Source organism: Cystoisospora suis (genome assembly GCF_002600585.1).
Source record: "Cystoisospora suis strain Wien I chromosome Unknown contig_6231, whole genome shotgun sequence".
In the NCBI taxonomy this organism is placed as follows: domain Eukaryota; phylum Apicomplexa; class Conoidasida; order Eucoccidiorida; family Sarcocystidae; genus Cystoisospora; species Cystoisospora suis.
Window position 1 is genome coordinate 1 of NW_027159020.1, and position 11,368 is coordinate 11,368.

At 50.0% G+C, this 11,368-nt stretch overlaps 2 protein-coding genes across 2 annotated transcripts; both read left to right on the top strand.

Moving 5' to 3' along the window:
* Positions 1 to 629: 629 nt before the first annotated feature.
* CSUI_009873 (uncharacterized protein) lies at positions 630 to 7,252 on the top strand (the record flags this gene model as incomplete). Its single annotated transcript, XM_068069982.1, has 7 exons — positions 630 to 699; positions 2,234 to 2,281; positions 3,180 to 3,548; positions 4,714 to 4,807; positions 5,714 to 5,952; positions 6,215 to 6,372; positions 6,496 to 7,252. Coding segments are annotated over 6 exons (882 nt in total), but the record flags the coding sequence as incomplete, so codon positions are not given.
* Positions 7,253 to 9,075: 1,823 nt separating this feature from the next.
* On the top strand, positions 9,076 to 10,579 carry CSUI_009874 (cytochrome c family oxidase subunit transmembrane domain protein). The gene is made up of 2 exons (XM_068069983.1): positions 9,076 to 9,198; positions 10,067 to 10,579. Exons 1-2 carry the CDS (start codon positions 9,101 to 9,103, stop codon positions 10,434 to 10,436), a joined length of 468 nt encoding a protein of 155 aa, XP_067918042.1. The 5' UTR covers positions 9,076 to 9,100; the 3' UTR covers positions 10,437 to 10,579.
* The last annotated feature ends 789 nt before the right edge of the window (positions 10,580 to 11,368 follow it).

An 11,368-nucleotide genomic window follows, 5' to 3' on the forward strand; every position in this document is an offset into this window, starting at 1 on the left:
CCCCCCGGAGTAGCATCAGACATATCGGTGTAGACTTCTGCATGAAGAAGAAGATTTCTTACTGAATGTACTGTCTCCGAAAAGGGATGAAGCGAGTGTTTTGATCTCTTGGTATATTTCTTATGATGATAGCTCTGCAGATAAGTTCTTTACAAGGCTGTCTTTTATATTCTTCTTCATCTACCTCTTTTCTTGATCTCTACTCAGTCCATCTGCTCGTTTATATATATATATATCTGTATGAACCAATGGTATCTTTCTGTGTCTCTCCTTCTTCATGTTGCCTTTCTACCTTGTTCTTCTCTCCCCTCATCACCGTCACCTGACCGTCCTCCCTTCGTGCTTGTGAGGGATTCTAGGACGTAGCTAAGTAGATCTTTCTTCATGTCGAGGTGTACGTACACTCAAGAGGAAGACAGGCCACTTAGTTATTCAAACTTTTTAGCCTGGACCTGTCAAAACATCACTCGCTCAAATCCGAAGCGTCTACAGATTGTGTTTATGTTTTACTCTATCTTCTGTGCTTACGGTCAAACCTTCTCTTGCGAATAGATTTTCTTGAGAATGTAACGTCTCTTCCCTTCCTTCTATTCCTTGTCTCCTTTGGGTGATGCTGATGTGGTGCAGCGAGCAGGAGTGTAGTGCGGAGGTTACCTCTTAGTCTTGAGGACTCTCAGGTCTCTTCTGCAGTTCGTCAATGTATGTCTCAGTCGCAAGGGTGCCTCTCGCTAATTGAGTGTCTAAAGGGAGCTAGAGCGATTTCTGTTCACCTCCCTACCTTGCCCTCTGGCAACTTCATTCACCTCCCTCTATGGAAACCATTGTTATGTCTTTTCTACTTGAAGGAGAGAAGCGTCACGCATGTATATCTATATGTCTAGCACCTGTGCTACAGAGAGATAGGAATCATCAGTTTGTCTATGTTTCGAAGAGGGGAGAGTGGATTTGAAAGGGAAAAGGGAAGATTTTCAAGGCTTCTTTTTCGCCAGAGATAGCTTGGCGCGTCACAACTCATAAGCTTAACGAACGCACCCCAGTATAGACATACATCTGGAATAGTTTTGACACTATCCCCCGGTCATCGCTGAAGTCGCTAGGCAGATAGATAGATAGATAGAGATACATGACTATGGCGGAGTGTAACCTCGTGAAGCGACTAAAGATGATGGAGTCAACAGCATACTACCTCTGATGACGAAGAAGTGTGATAATAAGTCCTCTCAGAGAGCATTGGGTAGAACACCGGCGCATGTATCTGTCTGTAGGCGGCTCAGGTTATTCCGGTGTAGTGTAGACTTTTGCCTAAGAGCAGAAGAAGAGCCTTTCGTTCTTCTCTCTTTCTTTTCAGTCCTTCTCTTGTCAACTGTCGATTGCAATTGAGACACCGTCTACATGATCACGTCGTCTCTATCCTAGCAGTGAAACAAGCCCCTTTGCAAAAAGTCGTTATGCGTGGCGAGTGTGATATCGTGTTCGTCCGTACTTCTATTTGGACGTAGGCACTCAGTCCCTGACAGCAAATTGGCTATGTAGTATACGTCACCTCGACCTTTACAATATCACCTTCAATCAGGAGTTTCTCTATGCACATATATATATATATATACATATATATGGATATATAGATATTCATGCTGGCTTTAACTGCGGAGAGACACCAGAACACTCATCAGTGACAGTTCCTATTTTGAAGGCAGCACTATGATTGGATCCACATGGCCTTTAATCTCTACGTCCAAGCCAGAAGTATGAATGAACGACTTTGGTGGGTTCGATTCCCCCTCCAACTACGACGATAAGAAGAAAGACACGCATCTCGATACACTGGTATTGTGATTCCTATATGACAGCATCAGTCCTATGAGGTGTGTATGAGGTGGTCTCTCTCTGAATTGTAGGCTCCATCTCACTTGTGAGTATACACTTAGGCTGTCGAAGGAAGGTCGTTATCCGATCGAACCTATATATGAAACTGAGGAGGGCAGCAACAGATGAAGGAAGTGTCTTTCTGTCTTCCGTTTCTTCATGCTTAGAGTAACGTTCTGAGTGTCCCAAAGCTTTACTGTACAGAGGGACTCCTCACAAATCCCACAGGCAGAAGAAGGAAAAGACTGTACATCAATAGCTTTCTTCTCTGAGGGTGGATGGTAAAACGACTCCGGTGTTGTCGACTTCTTTGAAGGAGTTTCTAGTTCTTCATTGCCCTTTCGTGTGCATGCATGCGCGCGTGCAGTCACTCTGGCCGGGGGGGCGGCCGCTTTTCGGTCTGAGATACTCCCAGGTGAGTTTTCGTTTTCTTTCCTTGATCTAGCTGTTGAGGTCTTTGTCCTTCATATCGACAAGATCACTTTGTGTTTAAGTCAGTCAGTCAGCCGTCTACGGTGTGTGGAAAGGTGCTCCTATCTCGCTCCATTGGCATATGCTAGTACCGACTCTATATGTACTTACCCAAGGAAAGTTGGAAAGATGTGGAATGATAAGGTCCAGGAAGCTCTTTTCTTCTCTTTCTTATAGAAGAAGAAACCACCGCAGCCCCCCTCATCATCTACAGAACTGCACTTCTTCTTCCTTCCCTCGCTCTCCTCCCTGTGAAACTTCTTGGCTCGTAGACAGATAGAAAGGTCTGGGTGGCGAAGGGATAGTCTTGTCTTGTGCTACGTAAAGTGTGCTTTTATGGCACTGGCTTACTTATCTAGTTCGCTCCACTCTTGTGTCTTTGGAACGAGGGGAGGGAAGGATCCTGCTACGTGCATGATGAGATAGCAGTGTTTTCTCTAGAGGCGTGTTACCTGTGTGGAGGCATGATTCGTGAACACGTGTGTAGACAACAATGTTCTACTATATACTGACGCACTTGTACACTCATCCCTCTAACCAGTCGGTGGAATGCATGCACACATACATATAGATACAAGCGAACATATTCATTCATACATAGATACATCCATATTCATCCGTATATTAGACATACATATTCAAGTGGTGTTCTCATCATCTTAGTGACCTGAAGATGCAAACGTTGATTTGAAGGAAAGCATCGAACTTTCTTCTATCTTCAACCCCCGGGCTTCCAAGAGTCAGGTGGTATAGGATCACCGCTATAAGAAAGACAACACATGGACTTTTGTTCTCTTCTTTTCCTCTTTTGCCTCTTGTTTGGTGTCCTTTTCTCACTCCAGCGGCATTTTTCTACGATCGGACGAAGGAAGCTTTGAGGTACATTGTAGCAGGAGTGCTAAACGACGTTTTTAAGAGAGCGAAGCAGTTAAATTCTGCAGCAGAGGAGCTAGGTGATAAGACGCCTCGTCCGTGTCACGTCTGCGACGCAGTTCAGAAAGTTCGCCGCGAACTCGAAAAAGAAGAAGGAGAAGAAGCTACTGGCGCTGTCGGTGTCTCCTCTTCTTCTACAGTTGAAGGAGAGAAGAGGGGGGCTAGGGGTAGTGGGGTTGCTGCGCAAGTGAATCAAGTCATAGAGGAGGTTGAGAAGAGAATGGCCGAGCGCATTGACGAGATCGTTCAAGTCCTGAAATGGGCCGATTGGTTTCCAGGTAAAAAGCCCTATTATGACACAGCCTGTTTCTCTCGTCAAGGGGAGAAGAAAGATCTGCATGCACATCAGGAAAAAGGGAGAGCCTCTTTTTCTTGGAGTCACCAAAGGTCAAGAAGAGGGAGTGAGCAGATAGATGTAAGACGGTCACGTCCTTCCTTGTACAGTAGTAATCCATAGGGGAAGCTGGGAAAGGGGGATGCGGTGTACGGCACGCAATAATAGGTAAAACACTGGTTTTCTGGCATTACGAAACTTTCCTTTATTTGCACAATTCTAGAGGATTCTTGTCTAGGGAGAAGTTCAATGGCTCTCTAGCGATAGCTAGCTACACGCGGCCGCTGTGCAGTTGTCCTCGGTCGCTTTGAAGGAGGAGGGAGTGCTGTGCAAACAAGACGTGTCCTAGAGTAGAGTTTCACGACAAGAAGTACCTCCATGATTAGCTGCTGCTAGGCTGCGTCGGCGGTGGAGAGAGAGGTGTTTTCGAGACAGAGGAGATTTCGAGGAGTTCTTCGTTATCAAAAGTGGCATTGAATGAAAGGGCAAAAAGGTTTCTTAGCCGCCCTTCCTTAACCAAATGTGTAGAGTCAGGGGGAAGCAGGGGAAAGGTCCCGGTGAGTTAAATCACTGAGTTAGGAGAAACCTTTCAGATAGAATCGCCTGTAGTAGAGTTTGATCTCTGTGGTGGATGAGAGGCGATTCATCTCTAGGAGATTTCTGCCCGCTTCCATACCCAGCAGCATTTTGGGTTACGGTATTCATGTGCCACCCCGGGTATTTCAGTCCGAAAGTCTATTATCTGTCTACGCGTCGCAAACGCAAGCACGCTAGGAAGATATACATACGGATGTACACGTCGCTATCACCTTAGGGACGTAGAGTGAATTATCAAGGTCGCTCACTCGCGGCTGCGTAAGACAATCACATGAAAGAGCTGTCTTGTCTATCTATGACAGAGAGAGGTAGCAAGTAATGGAATATGATCACATAGGTGGAGTCTTCAAGTTATCAGCTAGCTGTTTCTTTTATGCGGGGTGATAGATATCTCGATTGATTGATTGAACTATCTCTGTCTCCTCGTCTGCTCAGCATTGCTTTGTGATAGTAAGAAGTCCGATGAGGGATAATCTCACAGTGTGGGCGATTGTTTGAGGTGGTCTTTACAGAAAATTTCAAGTGCCAGTCGATCGCAGACGACAATTTGCTTGCACTTCACTGGAATGTGACGGAGGAGCTCAGAGCTCTACGGAAGAGTAGAAGGTGTGTTTCATCGGGACTTTTAACTCATGGTGTTATTCTCGCGGTGGTTTGTTTTCTTTGTTTTTATAGCAACCCTTTCTTGTGTGTAATCACATCTTTCCAGACGCACGTGTCTAAGACACCACGCAGCCACTAGAACGGCCACGATGGTCACCATCGCAATTTATGCTGTAATACCCTGTTGATTCTTGTGTATCGCCCCTTTTGTGCCCCTCGGAATAGCCTCCTGTCGTGTTCTATACAAGGGTGGTGTCGGCCTATGCACTTTCAGTTGGTCTGTTTTAAAAGCGCGACCGCCGGGCGGCACCTTTGTTCGTGGTTTCAAGAAACGTTGCCATCAGTGTCATGAGAGAAGATCCTCTATATAGCGGGATTTAGAGAACCCTTCGCTAGAAAACATGACGAGGGGGACAGATAGTCTATGCGAGTACTTAACCATTTCACACACCAGTACTTCCGGAGGTAGCCCCAAGAGGGACAATGAACTAGGAATCGTATATACTACCCTTTGCTCATCGTGAAACACTCCGAATGCCACAGCATCGAACCAGACCCGAACACTCTTCGTTCAGTAGTTGTATCGNNAGGGGGGGGCAGGGGGCGAAGTTCCTACTCAGGTGTCAGACTGAGCTAGTTCGCAGCTAGGATTCTGTAGACAGCCGTCTACTCGGAGGAGGAAACATCATGACAGTGTAGGAACTGTCTTCTACTCTGATTGATTGCGACAACAGCAGACACATTTGCATAGCAGTGTATGCAAGGGTAGGTAAAGTTTTTAATCGGGTCCGGATGGGGGGCGGGGACGGGGCGAGGGAGAAGAAGAGAATGAGTTGGCTTCGGGGGCTTTTGTATTCTGTTTCAGTCTGACACCCGGAGTATCATCACTGTATTTCTGTGGTCTCTCAGGAAATGGAAGCGCTTCTCTAAGTGGTTTAGAGTAATCAGAAAGAGAAGACAGAAAGGACATGACGAGAGCATTGCTGCTGACTTCGTCAATCGCCTTAAATTCATGCACTTCTTTGGAGCCGACGGGTTCTCTTTGCGCCTCATGATTCGTTTCGGTTACAAGAAGCACAGCAGTCGATCTTCGAGTCCGTCTTCAAGTCGATCTCCAAGTCCATCTCGCAGACCATCCCAAAGTCTGGGTAGGAAAACAAAGACAGGAGGAATACTGAAGTTTTCTAGCGGTTATTGCAGTCAGCCAGGCGAAGTGCTGCATGATGTCTCTCGCTGCAAGGGGGGACACTCTCGCTTCGTCTCGTAACACATCTTGTACGGACCAATGTGAAGACGGTCGTAGCTGTCTTTTGGTTTTCAAAGTAGCGAAGAAGACGGACACCTCTCGAGGGGGGTCGGCATCGCGTTGGGTCCCATGATTTCAATTTCTTTGCTTGTGGTTTCATTCAGAGCGTCCCCCGGACTCGTCAAAGAAGGAATCGGACGCGCCAGACAGCCGCCTCTATGTGTGACAGCACCAGGTTCTGAGCATGCAGTACTAAGGAAGTAGCTACGGTCGAAGACATTTCGATGTGTGTCATGACGCGTTCTCCTCCTTAGACCGTCGGGTAAGGCGCTCTGTGTCTACCGACAACCACCAGGCAAGATGATGGCAGGACCTGGTCGTTCTTCTTTCATATACCCGAGGATATCTAGAGTTCTGCTGCATGCTTGGATTTCTTTCTCTTTAGGTTCTTTGTTTTGTCTCTGTCCCCGGACGAGGGGAACTGCGGAAGCTCGCGCGCATGCATGTAGGTATGTCTGTCGCCTTGCTTTAGCGCGTATTAGCTGTATAATCGCCCTTCCGATCTCCGATAGTTTCTCAATGTAACATCAAGATACTAGCCGTACACGGTAATACCGTTTTCTCACTGATTTGGTTCATGGAATTCTGGGAACTGACAGTGTTCGTCCCGTCTATGTGGCGTACGGTCGCGCGGGTATGTCTAGACAGGTTGGTCTCCGCGAAACAGCGTATGCCAAGAATGTCAATGGTTGTCCACCTTGACCGACTGAATGTCTTACCTTGCAAAAAGAAAACTCACCCGCATCGATCGGAGAGTTTCGCGGTTGGTCTACCGAGGATGACCATTACCGAGCCTCTTTCGATTGATGGGGGGGAGCAACAACCTTCGCCGTCCCAAGGTGACGGCACCCTAGCTCTTTTATGAAGGCACCCCCACTTGGATGCATACTACCCAGGCGGGATACTTCACGCGATCCCTATTTCAAAGGCGCAGTGTCTTGAATGTGCAAGTCAACAGTGAGTCGGTGAATACGGAAAGCAACCAAAAGCCAAACAACTGGCTCTCACAAACCGGACACTCGGCTCTACCGGTCACAGCATTTGTGGGGACAGGGGGTGATGACGAACTGAGACTCCATCCGTAGTAGAGCGTGATGGAGGGGTGCCGACCGAAGTGCCTGGCTTCGCCTCAAGAAACCAACACGGACTAGATGATGCCCCCCGTAACAGTATCAACGTCTTCATGTTTTTTAGCGAGGCTTTCGTACAATGTAGTACACTTACAGGCAAAGAAATGAACCGGGTACTGTAAGGCTCGTTGTACACTTTTCTGAAGTGCCTCGCGCTTTGGTGGCGGTTGCGAGGCAGATGAAACGTCAGGCAGCAGTTGCCGCGGACACCCTGTAGCGGAGTGTCGGGGGACGCGAGGTCCCTTGTTGAGAGAGGTGGCTCGTGGTTAATGAGGTCTTACGTAAGATGAGAGAGAGAACGGGCCGCGTGGATGGCGATAGCCAAACGAGAGAGGCGGAGCAGTGAAGAGGGCAGTAGCTTATTGGTAGCAGCCAGGAACGGGTCGGCGGCAAAGAAAAGCCGCCCGGTGGAGTCTCACGAGAAGGAAGGAAAAAGTACCGGCCCGAGAAGACGGAGATACACGGGAAGAAGGAGGCACTGTGGGGAAGACGGAGAAAAGAAAGAGGAGGAAAAGGAGAGGAGAGAGATAGCTCGCTGTTGTCGCTCACGTGTGGCAGGCCGAACGTTGAGGTTCTCTCTTCCTTTTCCTTTTCCTCTGCTTTTCTTTTGCGAAGTGACCCTACCAGCGTAGGGAGGAAGAAAACTGGAGTGGTCTTTCGTGTTTAAGTGATCCAGGCTTGCCGGACCCTTGCTCGTGCGCGCGTACCGGGAGTGAGCAACGGCCAAGACCAGTGGGTGCGAACTGAGTACGTATTCGAGTGTTTTCCGACTGTGTCCGAACTTGCACACCTACTAGGGTTCGCACAGCGCAAAAGTGGCCGCGGTCGTGCTTGTACTCCGCTACGACCGAGGGCGAATTTCTGGTGCATCCGGACAGTTTCCGACGCACGGTAGAGTCACACGTCGCTTCAAGTGTAACAGTGTGAAATCCGTGGCTTCAAGGCCAAAGCACTTTGCTCCCTGCAACGCTTGAGCATCGGGCACGCAGGCACGGCACATACTCAACGCCCGCGCGCTGGCCTCTCACAGTCACCAATAGAGCATGACAGATACCTAAATACCTGCCAGCCAGATGAAAATGAACTCCTCACTCCGCGAAGACGTCGGCTACGCCAACTACGCCTGACCCCCTACAGTGGCCGCGTGGTGGACCCGCTAGCAGCGGAGATCTCATTCGCAGATGCTGTCTTTCAGTGCTAGTGCTGACGCCGCGTATGGAACGTCTTAACGGCATAGCTGCCGTTCCATCCTGGCAGCTGCGGCCTCATCTGTATGCAACACGTTAGTGGCGCGAGGCCATGTATGGACGGCCATGGCGTCGTGAGGCGGTATAGGTTTCAAAGAGGTTCAGCAGCTCCGTAGGACCGAAGGGTTTGCCCGACGGGACAAACCCGAATACACTAACTTGCCACAAGGTACGTATTGTTTTCTACAACATCGAAAAAAAAAGCCGGTGCTAATCAGAAGGACTTGAAACCGTCCCGACCCTGGTGCCAGAGAGTTTTCTTGTTTGGCAGTGGCTACTCAGTTTCAGCAGCTCCTTGGCTGTGAAGAGCGGTATCATTATGGGAATAGCCTCATAACGGAAGGTCACAGTACACTGCGAATCACGTCGCCAAACTCCCAGGAGAGGCCAGCAAGCGTGCTGTCATGGCCCATCCGAGGTTCACGGAACCGTCATGAAATGTGTGCGAGCAGCTGGACAGTTGACCTCGTGCTAACAGTGAGGAGCAGTGAACTGCTGTACAAACGGAGACTGCGCAGACGCTGCATGCAGGGAAATTCCGCGCTTCGGGAGTCCTGGCGTCTGGCGCGGCCTGCCTTGCAGATCTGGGATCGTTTCTTCCAGGATAGCGCACATGATATCAGCGAAGAAAAAAGGCATGAACAACTTTTCTCGCTGGGTACCGTTGTTTGTTTGTTTTACTCCATTACCATTTCCTGGGCGCATTTTCTGGTGAGGCATGTGTCAAGCGTCAGGGGGTCTCTTGGAAAAGTAGCTCGGTAGAAGAGTGTTGGATCTCCTTTTCCTGTCCCTGAAGAGTGTTCGGTCCTCTTTCACTGTCCCTTGGCTGTGATGAGGAGTTTTTCTTGCCATGCATGTGAAAAGAGTAGCTGCGCCTATATGCTTCTCCGCATCAGTGGAGTGATCCGGACGGCTGATTCAGTGCAGTCACAAAAATATCTCTTTCGTATCAGTCCCGGCGGACCTGATTGTGCTGCTCCGTCTGTACTCAAAGTGCCTTCCGAATCAGTGCAACGTTTGCGATCCGACGTTACAAAGCCATATCGCTTTTGTCGGCCCGGATCACTCGGCGGACTCACCCGCATGAAGAGCCAAGTACCCGCAACAGATGATGTTCCCGACAGTAGCTGCAGTATGAAACGTAGAGATTTACGGTTCAGGGCCCTGTTACGGTCGGACGGGTGCCGCTCACGCCATTGGTGGAGTCGCGGACCCGGCCGCTGTGACGGTTCTTTGAGCTGGTGGTTGGCTTCGACTCTCCGGATCCTTGCTCGACTTCCACGTCCTTGCGTATATAGAGGGTTGTTTCGTTTCCCAGTCCAAAGCGAGAAAGCATCTGCCTGCTCAGTGTCTCGCCTTCAGCAATGGAACTGACCCCAGCTCTTCCCTGTTCGGATTGACACTACTAGGCAACCACGCGGAGTGACATTGTCTCAGCCGTCTGCATCCATCGGCAACACTACGGCTATTGCAGCCCGGCGATTTGTCCCGGGTCGACCCCTGCGTGCGCGCGATAGCTTCAGTCCCCCGAGCATTTTCAATACGTTCTCTTTTGTTGTGCCTGCACTGTGCACTTCAGGCCAGCTTCTTCCCTTCGGTGCTTACCCTACATGGCGCAGGGTCCGCACGCGAATGTGCCCGGTGCCAAGCCCGGGATGTCTCCTGTGGGGAGCGTCTTCAGTTCGTTCTTCTCGCGGAGGAGTGCGCGTCCGAGTGGTTCGAGTAACAATCTGTCAAACGCAAATGTGAGCCCAGCGCTCACCCTTGCTCGAAGGAGAAACGGTACTCCTGCCCGAAATGACCACCCGGAGAACTGGCGCATCTTTATGGGTGGTCACGACCCCGCTACGCCGATGGCAGAGGGATTGATCAACATGCACAACCACCACGTCATGTGGATGATTTTCGTCGTCTGCTCCGTCATGTGGCCCATGAAATGCAGAATCTAATCAGTGCTATCTCAATACCAAAGAACACTGCGTACAACCGCCCACGCAATATCCGTCGGGTGGAAGGACATGGGTAGCATTGTGTTCAGCTATCTGCGTCGCGGTTTTGATGTACAAGAACGCTCCGTGCTTCTGATCCCCGTGTGACTAGTCTCGGTTCTGCCTTAGAAGCGGGCATGGACTCCGTGATACCCTGCTCATCTCCATCGTGTGCAGAACCTGTCTGGAGGGGCTCACCTGCGCCGTCTTTCGGTGACCTGAACCCAAGAGCTGCCCAGGTTCGTCAGCGGACCTCTGGCCCGGGTCCAACCAAGCGCTTGGGACGCTCTTTGCTCTGGCGGCGCACAGCGTCTCACCTGCTTTTCACCCTGAACCCTTGGGAGAGGCAGGTTGACCAGGTCATGCACCCCTGTCACACGTATGTCAACATCATGGCACTTTGAGAAAAGATGACAGTTTCGGCCCAGTCTGGTCCGAAGCACGGGTCACACCGCTTGTTTGAAGAGTCTGAACATCACGCTGTGAGAAAACTGGCTACGTCAATAGCGATAGCTCGTGCCAAGTCGGCAGAATTTTGCAACGGACTCCGCGTTTTGGAACTTTTGCGGTTTTCAACATGTCTACCTTCGGATTCAGCTCACCTTGGTGAGTTGTCAGCCCAGAGTCGAGACACTCCGGTCTCCCGACACCCCCTCAAACCTGCTTATTTCTCGTTCTTCGGTCCTAACAAAGCTCGGGGAGCCTGAGCAGGTAGCGTGGTCCTCACAAACAGGCCATGGACCCCTCCGCGGTTGTCTCTACTTCAGCTGACTTGGCTCCTAGTCTCCATCAACGAAGCAAGGGGTGTGTCGGGTCTTCGGGACTAGAGAGTCATCGGTTTGGGAGCAGCTCCTACGGGCCCGATGGTTTACGTGTGGTCATCGCAGAGTGCT

Coding starts and splice junctions, on each gene's coding strand:
- CSUI_009874 (XM_068069983.1), top strand. CDS start 9,101: ATGATATCAGCGAAGAAAAAAGGCATGAACAACTTTTCTCGCTGGGTA. Junction 9,199..10,066: donor TTTCCTGGGCGCATTTTCTG/GTGAGGCATGTG, acceptor TGTGCACTTCAG/GCCAGCTTCTTCCCTTCGGT.